At 44.7% G+C, this 18,088-nt stretch overlaps 2 protein-coding genes across 3 annotated transcripts; both read right to left on the bottom strand.

The window, feature by feature from the left end:
• Positions 1-71: 71 nt before the first annotated feature.
• On the bottom strand, positions 72-2,486 carry LOC6529696 (hyphally regulated cell wall protein 3). Of its 2 annotated transcripts, none has more exons than XM_002090653.4 (4): positions 2,275-2,486; positions 1,147-1,419; positions 904-1,041; positions 72-653 (listed from the first exon to the last, which is right to left on the bottom strand). In XM_002090653.4, exons 1-4 carry the CDS (start codon positions 2,345-2,347, stop codon positions 181-183), a joined length of 957 nt encoding a protein of 318 aa, XP_002090689.1. In that variant the 5' UTR covers positions 2,348-2,486; the 3' UTR covers positions 72-180. The 2 variants fall into 2 exon arrangements, with proteins under 2 accessions (XP_002090689.1, XP_039228156.1); XM_039372222.2 differs by lacking the exon at positions 2,275-2,486 and adding an exon at positions 1,556-2,239.
• Positions 2,487-10,947: 8,461 nt separating this feature from the next.
• On the bottom strand, positions 10,948-13,390 carry LOC6529695 (parkin coregulated gene protein homolog). The gene is made up of 4 exons (XM_002090652.3): positions 13,131-13,390; positions 12,961-13,031; positions 12,510-12,889; positions 10,948-11,347 (listed from the first exon to the last, which is right to left on the bottom strand). The coding sequence occupies exons 1-4, from the start codon at positions 13,215-13,217 to the stop codon at positions 11,085-11,087; spliced, it is 801 nt and encodes a 266-aa protein (XP_002090688.1). The 5' UTR covers positions 13,218-13,390; the 3' UTR covers positions 10,948-11,084.
• Positions 13,391-18,088: the final 4,698 nt, after the last annotated feature.

Genomic DNA, 18,088 nt, shown 5'->3' with positions numbered 1-18,088 from the left:
CGGATGGCGGTACGTATACCATGCGAAAACAGCTTGAAAAGTAGGGAAACATCATATATTAAAAGGTAAAATTAAATGTCTAAAAAACTAAACTACAGCTTTATTTTAAATATACTTGTGCATTGCCTAACTTTACAACAAATTACAAAATGGAAATTGGTTTCAGCAGAAGGCTTTGCCTCACGAGAAGGGCCGCTCCAGCTTGCCATCCACCACCTGGACGACCCCGCTGTTGACGACACCCTTGTGCTGATCCTCCTGCTCCCTTCTGGCTTTGCTATCCCGACGGCGCCTGAACTCCGTGGATGACATGCAGTAGCAGGGCTTCCAGCTGGGCCGCCGATAAATCTGTCCCTGTTCCTGCGGCGCCCGCTCCGTGGTCCAAACCGGGACGTAGTGCGTCCACGTCTCGCCGTTCCTGTAGATGCTGCCTGCATCGGAACTTCCGCCGGTGTACACGTTACCGGGGTAGTACTGTGGATAATAGTCCCCGCGACTGGAGCCCTGGTAGCCACCTCGATTGGCTCCCTGGTAGCCACGCTGCTCGCCGGAGAAGTTGGGATTCCACTGGGACTTGGGATCGTACGGCTTGCGGGTCTTGTGCTTAGAATCGCTACCCCCACTACCCTTGAAAATGGGCACACTGGCGTCCTCTGTTGGCGTTTTTGTGAAACACAGTGGGAAAATAAAAAATATTCATTCATATGTTATCTTCATGATTCATAGGTTTGTTTTACTTTGTCAGAAGTTGCACTTCTGTTTGATTAAACTTTTAAACTAAAGTGATTCTTTGTGTCCCCACTGCTGTTCTCTGAATTAAATTCCCGAGTATCTGACCCCTTACTGATAATATTGGTTTAAGAGGAAAAGTGAGTTTGTTAGCGGATGGCGAAGGCCACTCACCTTTGTCGCCGTGCTGCTGAGCGGAGCTGGTCTCGTTCCCGTCCGAGTCGGAGGTGATTTCGAAGGTGATGTCCGTGTGGATGCCCACACGCTTCTTGTGCTTGCCCAAATCCGTAATTTCCACGCTCTCCTTGGACTCTATATGTGTGTTTTTATTTTTTTAATTGGGGCGCCGAGGGACTCGGATTCGTTAGTTTTGGTGTTGCGCACTTCTCACAGGTGGGTGTGAGTGAATTTAATTACCTTTCGTTTGCTGCTGCCCATCGCCCGTATCGACGGTGACCCGTACTCCGTGGATCTTGGGGCGATTTCCCCCGCTGGACGTACCGCTGCTGCCACCGCCCGGACTTCCTCCTCCACCACTTAGGCTTCGTCCCGTTCCCGGGTCGTAGCTCCCATTTCCATTTCCAGCTCCGCTCGCCTGTCCTGGTTGCCCGGGTAAGCCCGTCTGATTCTGATTGTTGCTGCCATCGCTCTCATCGAAATCCAACTTGGAGGACACTTTACTCGCCTGACCTGGTTGCCATCGGACGCCAGCATCGTTGTTTGTTTTCGGTTTAGCATGGAAATTAGATTTAGCAGAAATTTAATTAAAGTTATGCAAACACCACGACCACGGATGGACCCTGGACCCTGGACCCGATGGTCCCACCTCCTCCTGACTTTAATCGGACGAATTGGAGCGTGCTACGGGTCCGTGGCATACAAGTGATGCAATTAGCACACGCTGACTTATTTACGGATATGCACCGCACCGCACCGATTCGACCGACTGAACTAATCTGCAACTTGAGCTGCCGCTGACCGATTTGAGGTTGCACTTGAATATGCACGGGCAACGCCACAATTATGGGATTAGTCACAATCAGAATCGGATTTCGCTGGGGGAGAACCAATTAGGCTTCCAGCTGCGAGCACAGGGAGCAAGTCTTCGATGGGAATCGAGTACTTTCAATTGCAATGGCTTCTGCACTCCATTCCGCGGTAAGCCCATGTGGGATTTGTGAATTTTTGGGGTGAAGTATGATGGTCTCTTATGTTTATAGCGAATTAGTTGGGATTTCATTCTAATTAAATGCATCTACATCGGTTTCAATAAGCCATTTTAAGGGCACTGCATGCATGGCAAATACCTTCAGGCTAATTGCTTTCAAAAACTGCTCGTACTCGTAGCCACAAACTTCACCCTCAAATTGAAGGCCGAAGATCTGATAAAATTGTTTATTTCGTATTTCCCCGCCACTGGCATTCCGGAATTCCCTACAATCGAGTGACACGCAGCCACATCTATTCCCGAAAATTCCCGCTGACTCATGGAGGAACTTCTTCGCCAGGCGCGTGATTGATTGCCGATCCATTACTTTGAACAACCTTGGACGCAGTGATGAGTTAGCAGCAGACCACCAAAGAGCAATATCCACAGGTGGGCGGTGAAAGAGCTCATTGTTGACTCCAAACTGGCGAACTTTATGAGAGTGTTCTAATGGGTATTTCCCTAGGAGTTTTGTTTCTCGAAAACAGATCTCGAGAATGGAGCCGCGTTTCGTGTGCGCACTTGAAAACCGCCGACCAACAACTAAGCGAGGCAAAACGAGCAAGCTGATTTCAAATATCTACGGAGATTCATTAAAATTAACTGGCGAAGCTGGTGAGCAGAAAAAAATCGCTTTTGTTTTTAAGTCTACTTAAGTTTTAGACACCGCTGATGCTTCTGCACAGAAAATAAAAATGCGTAACGAATTGCTAATTCATGGATCTAATAGTTTCCAATAATTACAAAATTAATTACACATTTTGATTAATTAGTATTTGCAGATCTTAATGGCGGTATAGTTACCTTTGGACTCACAAACAACAGAGTTGTTAAGGCTGCAGTTTCAGCTCAAAGACGCTGTTTTGGGTCAAAGGATTTTCGTGACAGCCAGGGAATAGTGCTCTAGGGCAGGGATAGTTTCTCGCAGTGTGCTTTTGTTGTTGACGGCTTGTTAGAGCTTCGCGGATAAGATCTCGACTGGCCGAAGTGAGTTGTTGCTGTTGTTTAGAGGTGGATGCATTCGTGGGTGGGGCTCGATGCATCTGAGAGTTATGCGTAGATCAAAACCCCGGACCCCTGTTCCAGTAATTGAAGCTAATCGGTTGGCTAGCATCTTTTGTGATTGTTTCGATGTAGTTTCCGCTGTATCTTGGAGATTCCATTGTATCCAGCTGCTGCTTTTTGTTCTCGATTCTGTGTATTGCTTTGTTTTGGGCTTTTTCATAATGCTCTCATCGTTAATCATGGGACGTCGAGCGCTTCTCTATGGCCAGTTGGCAATTATATTCTGCGGCAATTTTGACAGCCACCGAACGATTATCGTCATTAGCCCCTTGAAAAGCCGAATACGAAGTTCATCGCGTCTCAAGTTCAAGTTGGCTTTCGAAATAAATGGGTTTGTATTCGCAGGTTTATTGGGCAAATACATTTGCTTTTTTGGGGGACTTTCCTATTCTTTGCTATCTGCACGGGTTTTTCTCCCCTAAGCCCGTTGGTGGTGCACTAATGAAGCATTTTCTCATTTGTCAAGCAACGCCCCCGCGTCAACCACTTCCTCTTCTTCTGGAGAGGGGAAATTGCATTAGATGGATCTAGATCTCCCATAACCGCACATGTCGGAATAATAATGTCGGGCCAAACAAATGTATAAGCCATAAATTTCACCCCACATCGCCGTTCAGCACAGTACAGTACAGTAGTGGGTCCAAGGCAATTAATTAGCAATTGCATTTGGCGCTGTCATTACGTGTGATAATTAAAAGGACTCTGGATGTGGCCAAAGAAAACTGAAGAAATCCTCCAAATGTATGGCCATAAATCGTGTGGCCCGGCCCAAAGATCCTGACCCGTCTGCAAATGCACTTTAATCTCGAATTTATCAAGCGTAATAGTTTGCCCTGGAAGGCTTTTGTAATCTCAGGGATTAGACTGGCACACGAGTATATGTGGACACGTGGGGAAGCCAAAGTGGGTGGGCTCGGTCACTGGGTTGGCCAGAACCCATTAAACAGATGGATTTCGCTGTCAGCCTTTTTATTGCAAGGTATGAGTGGTGAGTGGTGGTCTACAATCCAAAGACTCTCTCAGCAGCATATTGTTTTCGAACGAATTTGCTAATCCAAAATGATTAATACAAGTATACCTACAAGTAAATTTCGTTTTTAAAAATGAAGGATTTGAGTTACGTGAAACCACATTCAACTAATTTGCTTATAGCTCAACTTATCAGTTCCATCCCTTTTTTTTAGGACAATAATCATGCTGGATATCTTTTAACTGATCTACCATAACAACCTTAATATGAGACTTAAGCAAAGAGTCTCACATGCAGGTAATCGAAAAGTAACTAGATGTGCTAACATTAGTTTTTGCATCGCTCTGACTTGCTGAAGCTGCTGATTGTGAACTTCCATCTCGGTGGGTCCAATCCGGGCCAGAATCAGTTCCCCATTTGGCCGCAGCTCTCGACCGGCTGACTGACAGCTTCTTGGCAATGTTGTTGTGGGTCGTTGTGTGGTGGCCAGCGATTTGCATAAAGTTTTGCATTTGCTTACATCAACTTAATGTTCATTGTTTCTATGCATTTGTGCTGCATTTGTGCTGGACGGAGGAGAAGTTCAAGTGCGTTTCGGCGAGTTGCTTGCATAATTCTACAGGCCGGCCCTTCAAGACCAGAAAAACTTTTACACTCGAATATCTGTATCTGGCGGATATGGATGCGGAGGGTGTGGGTTTGGGGGTTTGGGCTGTAGAGGCCCAAGCTCGGACAAAGGCATACTTTCGGGCTGCTAGTTGAATGAAAATTGGATTTTTGATATACTCACTTTGATAATTTCTGGGTATTCGAGCAAAGTTTGACTCTGTGTTTGACTCGACCAGTGCAGTCTCTTGGTCCATAAATGTTAATTACACAAAATATATTTGTATAATGGGCGGCAGAAGGCCGAGCGGACACCTATCTAACAGATGCAGATACAAAGATACAACATGTTCGCCTAACCAAAGACTATTGCCATTGTTTCGGGATCCGGACAAGGGCCTGGTTTGCAAACAATTAAACTGGCAAAATCAAAATCGAAATTTACTAATTTATGCGTCTAGCTGCCATTTGCAGTTTATACAATATTCCAGTCATTTCTCTTTCCGTATCTTATATTGCTGGAATAATGCCCGAATAAATTGCGCATTTTCGAGGGGCCATCCTTGAACTAATGAAATAATGGGCCAGCCGAATTAAATTATGGCCAAAGCAGTCCCAAGGGATTCCGGATTCAGGACTCGGGACACGGGTCCAGGACAATAACTAAATTTGCACCCACCCGATTACCAAAATTTTTGATTGCATTGTTGCCGTTTGATTTGCAACCACTCGAGGAATGAACCACCACCACCGCCACTGCCACCCCACCGCAGGGCAATTCGACACCTTGCAGGAATGGCACCCACCCAAAACTTCCCCTTCCCCTTCTCCGCGATCCCAGTGATCCGCATCCGCATTCGCATCCGCACATCCGACCCTCATTGACTATTCACACCCATGTATTTCTACTTCGCGTCGTATTATTATTATTTTTTCTCTTCTTTGGGTTGTATATAAAATTTTTATTATTCGCTCGTTTACGGCTCTAGCATTTGGTCCTTCCCCCACTTCGGTTGTAGAGTTCCCTGTCTGCCTTTGGGTTTATCGTTTCTCGTGTAGTGCGAAATTATCACAAAACGCATTGAATTTGCTTTTATTGTTGGCGGGTGTCGGCTGCCTTTGGTCGCTTCCAAGTGGAAATCATTTTCCACCCCCTCTTTGGCATCCACCTTTCCCTAATCCAAAATGTTAGCATACGCTCGGAAAAATGTTGATAGTTTGCGTATTCAATAACAATATTATAAGCTGTTGGCTTTCCAAATCCAATTATTATGTTCAATTCCATTTTAAATATTTGTATTTATTTTTGTTTACAGCTTGCTAACACTTCTTGTAATATTTGATGCTGTTTTTCCTCACTTAATTTATCTCAGTGTAGCTGCAGCGGAAGTCGACTGCCTTTGCCGTTCTTGTCGTCTTATCGTCTGTGTGGTTGTCCTTTGTTGTGTGGGCACCGCCATCGCTGCTCCTGATGCTGCTCCTGATGATGCTGATGCGGTGGTACTCCGTGGGTGGAGGGCCACCACAGTGGTTCACATGCAATTTGAATGCATATTAAGGAAAAGTGTGTCAAGCTCAATCTAAAAATTCCACCTGTGGTAAATTATTGTTTTATAATGCATACTAATAGAAGTTTAATGCAGATTTCATCGAATAAAACAAGGAATAACTAATACAAAAAAATATAATAAATATTTCATCTTAATTTCTCCTTATCGCGACCCACTGTTCATGCAACGATTTTTATGGCCACCTTGCCTCCCACATCGACGTAATCTGGCAGGTTGCTTGAGTGCAAAAAAGTTGGTTTAAGGCCCTTGAAAATGGAAATGTTTGGCGCTGTTTCGAGGGCTGGCCCTGCTCCTGTGGCTTGTTGACCGTCCACCCACTACCCACCCACTTCCCACCCACTCCCACCAGCAAGGCCGTCCCCCAACACCCAACCACCCAACATCCAACTCCAACCCCCGCGACACTTAGCTGACAATGAGCAGTGACAGGAGGAGCGGCTGGAGGAGCAGGGCCGGGGTGGCTCTGGCCTTTTTAAGACCCTCTTGCGGTCGCACCACAAAACCCTCAGACCTCCGACCCCGGAAGTCTGCACGTCTGTTGCATCTGTCGCATGCCGGAACTAAGCGACAACTGGGAGGATGAGGGTGTATTATATTCTGGGTGGGGAAGGGGTGAGCCCCTGGGGAAAGTGCAGTCGATAATGATGCGTATTCGCAGCGGCGATTATGATGAGCTCGATAGAGCTGCGAACGGGACAAACGGGACGACTACTCGACTTGACATGCATGATTTAGTGCGCCGTCTGCCGAGTTCCACTTGGCCAGTCCGGGCTCAACCACTCCCACTCCCAGTGACCTTCATCCTCTTTCGGTCCCGCTTCCATTTCGCAAATTGCAAATAAGTCACTACAAAGTGCCCCGAGCCGTGTCGTGTGACAATTCTCGCAAATTATGTTTTTTCGTTGTGCTTCCCTCCAGTTCTCCAGTTTTTCAGTTGGCCGGGAAAGTGGAAGCTGCAGCCAGCCTAATCCGATTACACTGAGCTGCAATATTGAGACCGAGTCTTGCCTGGTTCAGAACTTTAGTTATTAGTAAGTCACTATTATTATGCCATTGCTTTTTTTTGTTGAATAACGATTACATATGTATGTATATATTAGTAACACAATGTCTAGATTTTAAGTATTTGACAATTCAAATTTTCAGACATAATGTGTATAGTCATCAATGAAATATAGTTGCCATCTTTTAGTGCCATTTTGATACAAATTTTCATAAATAAATATGTGTTTTCAGTTCTTTGCTGCATAGTGTCCCTGCACCCATTTCTATTCCGATTCGCGCTGCACTTTTGGGTATCTCGCCAGCATATGGCACACTCGGCTGCGGAGGATTCGAGGAGCTACTGCTCTTGGGTTACAAACGGATCTGGAACCGGTCTCACACACGTCCCATAATTGGATTTCGATGACTGCAAATTGGTGATAATTTCGATTCGCCTCCGGACAGCTTCCACAAAACGCACGTGGGTCGTGAAAATGCGACCATCTGCGCCCGATGGGGCAGACTCTATACAGTCTTTACACTCTTTATACTCTTTATGTCTGGTCGTGACCGGCTAAGTGCGGATTGCGCAAATGGACAAACGGATTGGGAACGGGGTCCAAAGTCCACAACTGCGCTTTGTGTCTGGTCAAATAGCCGCGATTACACAAACGCGACTGGGGACAATTTGTGACTCCCCAAAAATATGAGAAGAAACGCGAAAAGGAAACGAACTTCCGCCCATCGCTTAATAAGAACTATTATGCAATTACTTGCCAAATATATGGAAAATACACTAGGCTACAATGCAAACTTGGTGGGCTTAGTTCTAGTTATAGTCTTAACAGAGATAATTGTATTTAATCTTATAAAGAGAAATAATGTATAACTTTCTGTCAGCGATTAGAATTTGGCCAGCTTAACGTATTGATGATTTTTGATTCCATTTTTCGTATTGACTTTAAAGCACGTTCTATATGCGCCTTTCGTTCGGAGTTGTATGTTCACTAAAAATGGGCTTGTTCGCCTCAATCCTAGTCCATGAAAATTCTGTGAGGAGTGAGGCAGTACTTTCGGTGTCTGAAATACTCATTACATTGGATTGGATGGGATTGCGCCCACGGGGCGTTGCGTGTCAATTTATGCAACTCTCGTGCAATTTCCGGGGTATTAAAGCAATTTCCAACCCACTGGCCACAGCATACACCCGTAGATTTGGGCCTGACTTAATGGGGAAGTCCTGCATGTGAAAGCTCCCCGTTCGCCAGTTTGGGAGTGACGGGAAAGCCCTTCTGGGCATTGGAGAAACCGAAGGAGTGGTCCAATCGACCCCATGAAGGAGGGAATATTTCGGTAGCTCACCAAAAAATTAATATCACATTTGGATAAGGTGCAAAGTTTTAAAGCTCCATTATGTTATCCTTGCTATTTATACCCATTTCTTCTAGCTTCAAAGACTATCAGGAATTTAACAGGTAATAGGCACCTTTCTATCGTTGCAGTTAACAACTTTTTAATAAAATTATTATCATTATAGCTTACAGAAGCCAGTGGAAGCCAAATTTGAGATCCAACTCTCTGGTCTCATTTATACGGACATCATCTATACGGACAGGGCTAAATCGACTCAGCTAGTGACCCTGATCCAGATGTTATATACTTCTGAGGGTCCAATGTGCTTCCATTTTAGCTATTAAATACTTTTCAACGGATTTAGTATATCCCTTTACAGTAATGTGAATAAATATCTTGGGAAAGGTATTAATTAAATTAGAATTATTACAATTATTTGGCATTTTAATACATACCTGTCTAATACATCGAAATACCTCAAAAACAAAAAAAGCGTTTTTCTTATATTTAAATACTTGAATAGCTCCTATAGAGAGCTCCCTTATATCCTAGACCTCTCATTATATCCCAAAGCTGATTATATTCTGATGAGCGACCTAAGCATCTAAATCAAAGTTTCGGCGTCCTGTTCTGAGCCCTTTTGGCCTGATTCCACCCCATGATTGAGACAAGTGCAGAGTCTTCAGACGCAATAAAAAATACGCTTCGAAAAGTGCGTATAAGATGTCAAAACGTTTTACTAACATTTTGAATCCGGTAGCATCACAATAAAATGGAAAACTCGCAGCAAGTAAATGCAATTTAGCCAAACGGAAGGGTCGTCAAGTGGCGCTGCACCCAGGGGGACTGTTTGATTTACCGTCAACAGGAGATTGAAAAGGAGAATTCAGAAATGGAATCAAGCAGGCAAAAAACACGCGCCACCAAAAAGTGAATTAAGAACTTGTGTGCTGGAACGATGCGGGGCCAACCCATCGAGGGGTAGTTTCCAGATGGGGTGTGGCTTGGCTCGGGGGGCAAATTGAGTTGCAACACTTGGCAGGTTTTTATCTACGCACCACAATCAACCAGCCACCGGCAACGAGATGGGCGGGGGTCCCAGGCCCTCTGTCAGCAGGTCAGAGGCCATCCAAACCACCATCCCAGCGCAGAATGCACTGGAGAAAATCTATTTTAAATTGAAAATATATTGGAATTGTATAATTCAGAAATAGAAGTGCAATGGTAATAATTAAAATGTAACAATTATGTTTGTAGCCATAGAAACGCAAATCTTTGAAATATTCAATAAGATTTAAAAAAATTAAGGAATAATCCGATTGGCATTCCTATACTATAAGCCTACATATCCTTTGGAATCCTCAGTGTAGTCCAATTCCCATGAACTACAACAGTTAATACGCTGAGTGTAGATAGACTGACCAACGGCCTGGTCAGAAGCCGAACAGGAGCAACTGTTTCGTGTTGCTGCCCGTTGATAACAAGATTTGTTTTTGAAATTTTCTGGAGGGCCGTCCTTAATTACGCCGAAAAGCGCAATGAGCAATTTTGAAATGGCAAGAGGGTGGGAGGGTCCAAACCACATCCACCCCAAGCAATTTAGGTAAATTAAATTTAGAGTGCGCCCATCCTTCGATTTTCAGGAACTGGCAGACTGGAGGACAGCGCTCAAAAGTCAAAAGTGTATGGCCCGTTCGGCTGATTTAAGCCAGAGATAAGGGGATTCGGAGGACAGACCCAGACAGGACAGTAAATTTCCGCAGGAGGAGCAGTTCCAAACCCTCCCGAACACGCATCCTCAGACGAGTGCTGCTAACCAGACACTCGAAGCCCGCTACACGGATATTCCATTAAAAGGAACCAGAGCAAATTGAACAATTTTCACTTTATGATTTATTGTAATGAGCTTTTTATTTATGGCACGACTTCTTCTATTGGCCCGAAACAGTAAGCATAAAAAGTACTTTTCCCCGGCCGCCTTTCTGCGTTTTCGAAAATTAAAAATTAATTAGGCATTTATCACTTGACTGTCTAGCAGATGGCACTTTTCCAGTAGTTGGGGTGTTAGGTTGTTGACACAAGTACGGGGTAAGTGCAGCCGAACACGAGTGTTGCTTTAGGCAAAAAGTTCTACACGGAAACCTAGTTAAGGTGGAAATATTTACATGAGCCCTTACAAATATCCCTTACCATCTTTAGAACGTAAACGTACGAACTCGATTGAACTCGGGCCACAAGTGAATATGCTTTACATTTCTTAAAAATACTCGTTTTAAGTAAATTAACTTAGTTAGACAGGCTTTCTTTTTAAGTGGTTCAAAATATTAAAAAAAAACCGCTGCTGCTAACAGAAAGTTACTTTCAAGAATAAACAGCTATAATAAGATAGTTTACTGCTTTGAAAGTCTAAACAGTATTATGACCCAGTAAGTTGTATAATTCGCCAAGTAATACTCACAAACTAATGTTTAATTTTGGCTTTACTCATCCCCGATTTGAAGGTTCACAAACTTCGATTTGGCAGTTAAAACCCGATCGCAAATACTCGTTAACTGAAGGCTAACCAAAGAAAAGCGAATTGGAAGCGGACATGGGCATGTCAGGCATCCCGGGGCTCGGGCGCCTCGCACTTGGGGAAGACGCTGCTCTCGTAGGTGGGCACCATGTACTTGATGTTGATGAAGGCATTGGGGCCTCCGCAGTACTCCAGCAGCTTCAGGGTGTCCTCGATGACGTCGCCGATGCGGCAGTTCCGGTCGGGATCGATACCTTCTCCGAGGTTCACGTTCACGTTCTTGTAAAGGTTGCACACGGCCAGCAACTGGCGGTAGAAGGGCACCAGGGCCTGACCCACACAGGGACCTGGGTATTGCATTGGAATTGAGTGAGTAACTTATGATAATCCCAAAGTAACTTATAATAATCCCAAAGTGTTCAATAACAGTGTAATTGACTAATCGGATTTCGTAGTAAGACAGTTTTTACTAATCGTGCGCAACGCATGTTTCGTGCTAAAATCTACTTTATCAGCAAACTCATGATATAAATGCTTCATTTCGAATAAGGCTGCTTAATATACATCAAATCGTGAGAGAGGATACTTCGTTTACCGCTGTTGTGCTTTTTAAATTATGTTATATTCAACGACAAGACTTATTCTGCTGATAGTAGTCATAATTTCCATTGTGGTAAGAGAGTCTGAGACTAAATGTTGTAGAAGTGTCAGTTGAAATATTTTAAAATGCTTAATAAACTTTTTAGCTGCTATATATCCGTTGGAAATTTGCCATTGGAAAAGAAATGATAAGCAGAAATACTGATTGGGATGAGCAGACAACAATAATTTCGAAATTAAATGAAGAGCCTTCTTATGAACGGTCAAATCTGGTCAACATGTCGCGCATTTTAAAACCGCTGTTCCGCACTCAACATCAATCAGAAAAATCAGAAGCTATATCCAATAATCAAAAATCGGAGAAAGTCGAGAGTCTGGGATTCAAAGACTCATTCGCCCACTTCGAGAGAATTGGTGAAAAGTTCTATTACATCGAGAGCATTGAAAAAGTAGACTGGTATGAAGCGTTGCTTAAATGTGAAAATATGCAAAGTACGAGTAGACTGGTTAGCCTTGAAAATAGAGAGGAGTGGAGTGCTATTAGGGCTAGACTGCAAGTGAGTGAAAACTATTGGGTGGACATCAGTAACATTCTATCTGATGGGAGCTTTATCAATGAGGCCTCTGGACTGAAAGCTAGATATATGAACTTTAACCTTGAGGATGCAAATAACCTATCTTACAGTGAGAAATGCATTGAGTTGCAAGGGTCCTATAATCATTATATGACCCCGGTAGATTGCCTTAGCCAGAGTTACTTCATATGTGAGATAGACAATAAATCATACAGAGAAATTATGATGGGATTATAAAAGCCATGCAATGCCATTCCATTCCTAGTACCTCAATACCTATACTATTATACACATTTGATAGTTCACTCCGAGAAGATGTGGTCAGCCAGCTCACCTAGTCGGACCATCAGCTGAATGACTTGGAGGGCGGAGATGATGATCCGCTTGTCGCGGGTCTGGAAAGCCCGCTTCAGTGGAAGGATGAGCTTGGGCAGCACGGGTAGCACCTTTTTGGGGGACCGCATGATGAGGTCGATGGCTCCGTTGACCGCGAGTAAGCGAGTGTCGTAGTCCATGTCCGCCAGTCCGTCCACGAAGATGGGCAGATAGTAGCAGTAGTCGAGATTCTCCGGCACACAGTGCCACTTCACCGGACGCTCCTTGGTCGGATCCTGTTTGCTGCTCCTGCCGGACATCACACACGGAATGTCACCGCGATTGAAGTAGATCTTGAATACGGTCTCCTTCACTGGCTTTCGCTTGAAGATGTCGATTCTGTGAATTCGTGGGGAGCGTTTAAAACTCAATTTTCATAAAGATTATCCAGCGACCTTCGATGAACTCACTTTGGAGGAGGTTTCACCACAGTATTGGGCTGCAGTGCCTGAAAAGTGAAGGCGGGAACTTCACGTACCGGCTAAAAATTGAAAATTCAATAAGAAAATAATATCATTTCATATATAATACGAATTAAGCTAGCGGGCTTAAAGAACGCTTTTTTTCGAATTAGACTTACCACCTTCGACCTGAGGTACAACAATTCCCTGCAAACCTTTCCGGGTTCATGAAGCCGAGTGGCACGTTCGTTGGTCTTAGAGCACATTGTTAGTATAACTAAAATCAGTTGATGTCTAAAAAAAAAAGTAAAAAGCCAAGATGTGGGCGAATTCTATGTTTCAAAGTCTGTAAGATTGGATTTTTTGTTTAGCAGTAGAAAATATTCACGGATGTTTTTTGAATGGGCTACTGGGTATAAATGCCAACGAAAACCGATAAAAATATGGTGAAATCGACAGTGGACTGACAGTATGTGTGCAGCATGCTCAAGCCCACATAAAAGAAAATAAACTGCAAATAAATGCTACGCATAATATGAAAATATTATTTCAACATGCTCTTATCAAGACGTCAACACTCGGCCCCCTCCGTGAATCCGAATAATTTGGGGGTGTCGTCACCCCGTCGCCCTGTTCACACCTAAAAGTGTTTGGCGTCTCTAAATAGTCATAAAGGGAAAGTGCAAACATTTGCGCACTTCATCATCTTTCCCATTTCCCATTTTCCATTTCCCGACCCCTGGCTTTTCCAGCGGTAAGTGTAACGGTAAATATTTTGTGACGCCCCCCAATTAAGGCGTCTACTGAAGGCCCCCAGCCTCCGCTTTTGCCCAAAAAACCATAGCACACCCCCACCTCTCCTGCAGCATTAACCTACTTAAAACGGTGGGGAAACGAGACGGATTCCCCAGGACGACCTATCTCCACGGAGCTTCTTGTTTCTCTTGGCCTGAATTAATTAAAATCCGACATGCGAATTACTCGGCTGTCCCTATCTGACTCCGCTTTTCCAGCTTCTTCTCTGGCTTTTCCAGCTCCCGTTTTTAATTACCCACGCACAGCTTTTCACTTTCGCCCAACACATCGTTGCACGTCGCGATTTATCCGTTTTAATAATGTCGAGGGCACCTCGGTCCGGATTGGGTTCTCCCAACTCTTGACTCCGGGCTTCTGATTCCTGATTCCTTGACTTTGCCCGGCTTTTCCTGCGCTCAGCTCCTGTCGCATTTTGGCATGTAAATTGAGTTAGAGGCGTTTTGGATTATGGGCCTCAAGGATGGGCCTCCGACTTACTCGCTAATTGCTACGCAGTTCTGCAGGAAAATACGAAACACGCAGCAAACAGAACGGATTATCTCATTACTGCATCTCAGTTGAGATCGCTGGAGAAGATGATGAGGCACGTGCATATGTCGAGATACATTGAAATTCATACAAGTTTACATGGTTCCTGTACTCAGTATACATATAGCTGCTAGTCACGTAAAATGAGAAACATTTATAGCTGAACTTGGCTTAGTTGTAACCCCCTCTAATTCTATTTCATCTGATCAGCCCCGAAGTAGGCAATATATCAAATGCAAAATAATTATGCATTTTACCCCATTACGCGAACGCTCAATGCAAAATCGAAACAAAAGTGGCCGCTAGCAGACGACAACTCGCAAACTGGCAAGCTCGCAGTGGAAGCTAGAGCTTTTACAATGGCCACAGCGCAAATCAGCCGGATCATAATTTATTGGAGCCCAAATGGGGGGAGTTTCCCACCGGCGAGCTGTGGGCCACAAAATGAACAAAGGCCGTGGCTTCCGAAAGGGTTGTTAGGTGAGGTGAGCCATCGGTGAGGCAGAGCCCGGGGTTTGGGGTGCGTTTGTCTAGCTGACACTTTCATTAACAAAAAGTCAGAGCGATGACAGTGGACAGTGGGCAGTAAACAGAGTGGACAGTGGACAGTGGGCGGGGGATCCTGTCTGGTTGTTTTTGCATTGTTACAGAGTGCAGTTCTGGGAGGCTAGGGGGGAGTGGGTGGCACTTTGGTGGGTGGCCATTCAGCCGACATGGCTGCAGTGCGGCACGTAAATCTAAACAGCCACTGACAGCTTTCAACTGGCACTCAAACCCACTTTTTATGTGCTGCTCGAAATGGACAGGCGGCATTCGTGGTGTGCAGTGACTGGGCCCATCTTGAATGTCATATAAGCCATATACATATATATCAATATCCTGGCCATATATCAATATGCACACGCGCGCTCACATATATCTACTTACGTTGGCTTGTTTGTCTGAAATTGACATCGCCTGTATGCTCTGTGTTCTGTATTCAGAGTTCCCCTATTCCGCCATCACATGGCCATGGACATGGACATGGCCAACCGGGCTTTGCCTTTTGTTTCGGCCCACTCTGTGGAGTACTCCTACGGCTGGGCCGAGATTTTATGTTCGCATACATTTTGAGCGCTTTATTGTTTGTCCAATTTCGTGCAACATCGCCTGGCCAGAACGACAGGGAGAGTAATCGAGTATCCGTTGTCTGTCTGGTGTCGGGAATAAAGAGCTCCATCCCGTTGGCCGTTAGGTGTTAATCTAATAACTGTCAAATGCAGGATGTCGGTACTTCAGATTGGTAGGAAAATTGCTGCTAACTCGCTCTAGTGGCGGATAGATTGTAGTTAAAGGAGGTCGGCGATGAGGGGGCTAAGATGAAAGGATTACAGTGTATAAAATGTGATACAAAAAGCAACTTATTTACAAATTTATTGCGCAAATTAATAGTATTTGATACTCGCAAAAGATTACGTGTTTGGATCAGTCGATTATTGTCCGAAGTAAACAACTTCAAGAACTTTGTGCACATTCATTTTTCCAGCACATTCTGAACACATTCAGAGTTCAAACTTGAATTCCGACCTATAATGGCCTTCACTGTGTTTATTTGGCTGAACTGCGCTCTTGGCAGTCTAAGAATAATTTCTGCATCGCCAAAAACCCATAAAAATCAACAACTTTGCGATGGAACCCATATGAACATCTAACTCCGAACTGCTAACTGCAGGCCCGGTCACAAGAGCAGTCGAGCATTAAATGGCCACGACCAAAGGGCCGAAGGGGGGCTGGGATTCCGCGGTGAGGGGGCTGAATGGCTTACTAGATCCAGCACATCCCATCCAGACAGATAAAAGTCCGCTCCGCACTCTAACATTTTTATGAGTCGTAAATCGAAGCGATAAAAATCACAAGAAAATGGAGATACAAAAACAAACAAGCCTGCGAACCGACTGAGAGGTCAGCTCGAAGTCTAGAGTCTGGACCGGACTGGGCTTCACTTTGGGCCCATCGTATCTCTCATAAGTCACACGATAAATTCTGCAACATCGCGCTAATGACAACGCTGCACTTGCCAAAATATTCATCCAAGTATTAGTTTTAAAAGACGTATAATGTATAATTTGGTCAGAAAATACTCTCAAATATAGGTGTCTTTTGTCTACGTTGTTGAATTCCTCTATCTTTTATTGCACTTATCTAAAAGTAAACTTTAATCGGCACAAATAAATTAATGAATGAATTATGGCTGGTTTTTTTACATATGATCAAGCTTGTGCCAAGTACTTGCGCCCCAGGAAGCCAAATTCTTTTCCGAGTGCATTTGCGGAGATCGAGTAAAGTCGAGCTGCATTCGGGAAAAGGCGGAAGTTCATTATTGTCAGTGATTAATGACAAGAAGCGCGGATGGATCCTGGGACCGGGACATGGCCGATGGCACTGCATTTGACTCTGGTTCCCGGCCACATAAGTTAGCTGTTGCTGTCAGTTGGCCCCACAGTTCGAGCCAGAAGCCGCCTGGATGGAAGCACAAAAAATTCTGAAGCCAGGACTTGCAGACCCCGAGGGCGGGCAAAAAAAAGGACTCGGACAGACGGGGACGAGCTGTTGACATCACTCCGTCCGTCAGTTAGCTGGGAAATGCATTGCTGCCTGCTGCCTGCTGCCAGCATGATTAGCGCGTTGATTTGGCAACCGATTGCCGAATGGAGTGCATCCGAGCCAACACACTCCACACTCATCCTCAACATCCCCAACATCCTCAACAGAGGAGAGTTTGGCTTGCCAACTTTGCTGCTCCTCCATTTATCCTCCGCCCCCAAATGTCCCTAAACTTATGCAGTGCTAAAGCGGCATTGGCAACGGCACGCACACATCGTTTGACATGGGCGGCGTGGCTGGAGGGGGCTGGAGAACCAGCCCTTCTGATTCTGGTTCAATGTACGACAAGTGAAATTAATTTCAAACAATGCAGCAAACTCCGAGGACAACAACAAGTCAGGAGAAGCTGAAGCCCCACGACAGCTGAAGGAAATTAAATAAAAATTCCAACATGAACGTTGCCGGGTAGAGAGAGTTGAAATACATTGAGAAAAGCTAAATGAGGCGAATTAAAATTAAAAGTGAAAGCACTAGAGACTTTTAATTACTTGGACATGCGCCTAAAAGTATGCAATATAAGAGAAACTGCGTGTTTCAAATTGGAAATTCTGCTGCATTCTTTGGGACAGCTATATAATTGGACTGTTCGTTTTCTTCAGTGTATGCTCAGCATCCTGATAAGGAGCGCCAGGATTGCCAGCCATATGACAGACCCAATATACGTGCCTCGATTCGATGAGTAAGCTGAGTAAGTTAAGGGCAGGCAAAAAAGCCAAGTCGAACCAAAACCAAACTTGTCGAAAATTATTTCGTTTTAATTACGCCGAAGGGCGTTGTCAAAGGACGTGTCGAAATGTGTCGTCGTTTTGGATGCACTCAAAATGAAATCACGTCACCAACGATCTGCCCCGCCCCCTAATAAAGCACCGCCCACTCTCCGACCGATTCCCGACACCTCAGGTGCCTACAACTTTTCCGTTGTCATTATCAATTTGAGTTAATTGCCGCAGCCATTCCGGCCAGAACGCTGCCATTTTGCCACTGCTGTTGTGCCGTCGTCACTTCCGGTCTGGGGATCCCCCATCCTTCCGTCACACCCACTCCGACAACCCCCCCACCTCCACCAACACCACCGCCTCCAGACGACGAGACGACGCATTGTCTGTGACTGTTTAAAAGCGTTTAGTCGAAATTTATTTGTATTACATGC

The sequence above is a fragment of the Drosophila yakuba genome, chromosome 2R, assembly GCF_016746365.2.
Source record: "Drosophila yakuba strain Tai18E2 chromosome 2R, Prin_Dyak_Tai18E2_2.1, whole genome shotgun sequence".
Taxonomy (NCBI): Eukaryota; Metazoa; Arthropoda; class Insecta; order Diptera; family Drosophilidae; genus Drosophila; species Drosophila yakuba.
The sequence above is the reverse complement of the archived record's forward strand: the minus strand, read 5'-3'. Positions and strand labels throughout refer to the sequence as shown.

Excerpts from the sequence above, each read along its gene's own strand:
- LOC6529696 (XM_002090653.4), bottom strand. The coding sequence starts at position 2,347 with ATGAGCTCTTTCACCGCCCACCTGTGGATATTGCTCTTTGGTGGTCTG. Across the intron at positions 1,420-2,274 it reads AACTCATCACTGCGTCCAAG|GTCAGGCGAGTAAAGTGTCC; the intron begins GTTGTTCAAAGT and ends GATGGCAACCAG. Across the intron at positions 654-903 it reads TCAGCAGCACGGCGACAAAG|AGGACGCCAGTGTGCCCATT; the intron begins GTGAGTGGCCTT and ends AAACGCCAACAG.
- LOC6529695 (XM_002090652.3), bottom strand. The coding sequence starts at position 13,217 with ATGTGCTCTAAGACCAACGAACGTGCCACTCGGCTTCATGAACCCGGA. Across the intron at positions 13,032-13,130 it reads TGTACCTCAGGTCGAAGGTG|CCGGTACGTGAAGTTCCCGC; the intron begins GTAAGTCTAATT and ends TTCAATTTTTAG. Across the intron at positions 11,348-12,509 it reads TCAGCTGATGGTCCGACTAG|GTCCCTGTGTGGGTCAGGCC; the intron begins GTGAGCTGGCTG and ends TGCAATACCCAG.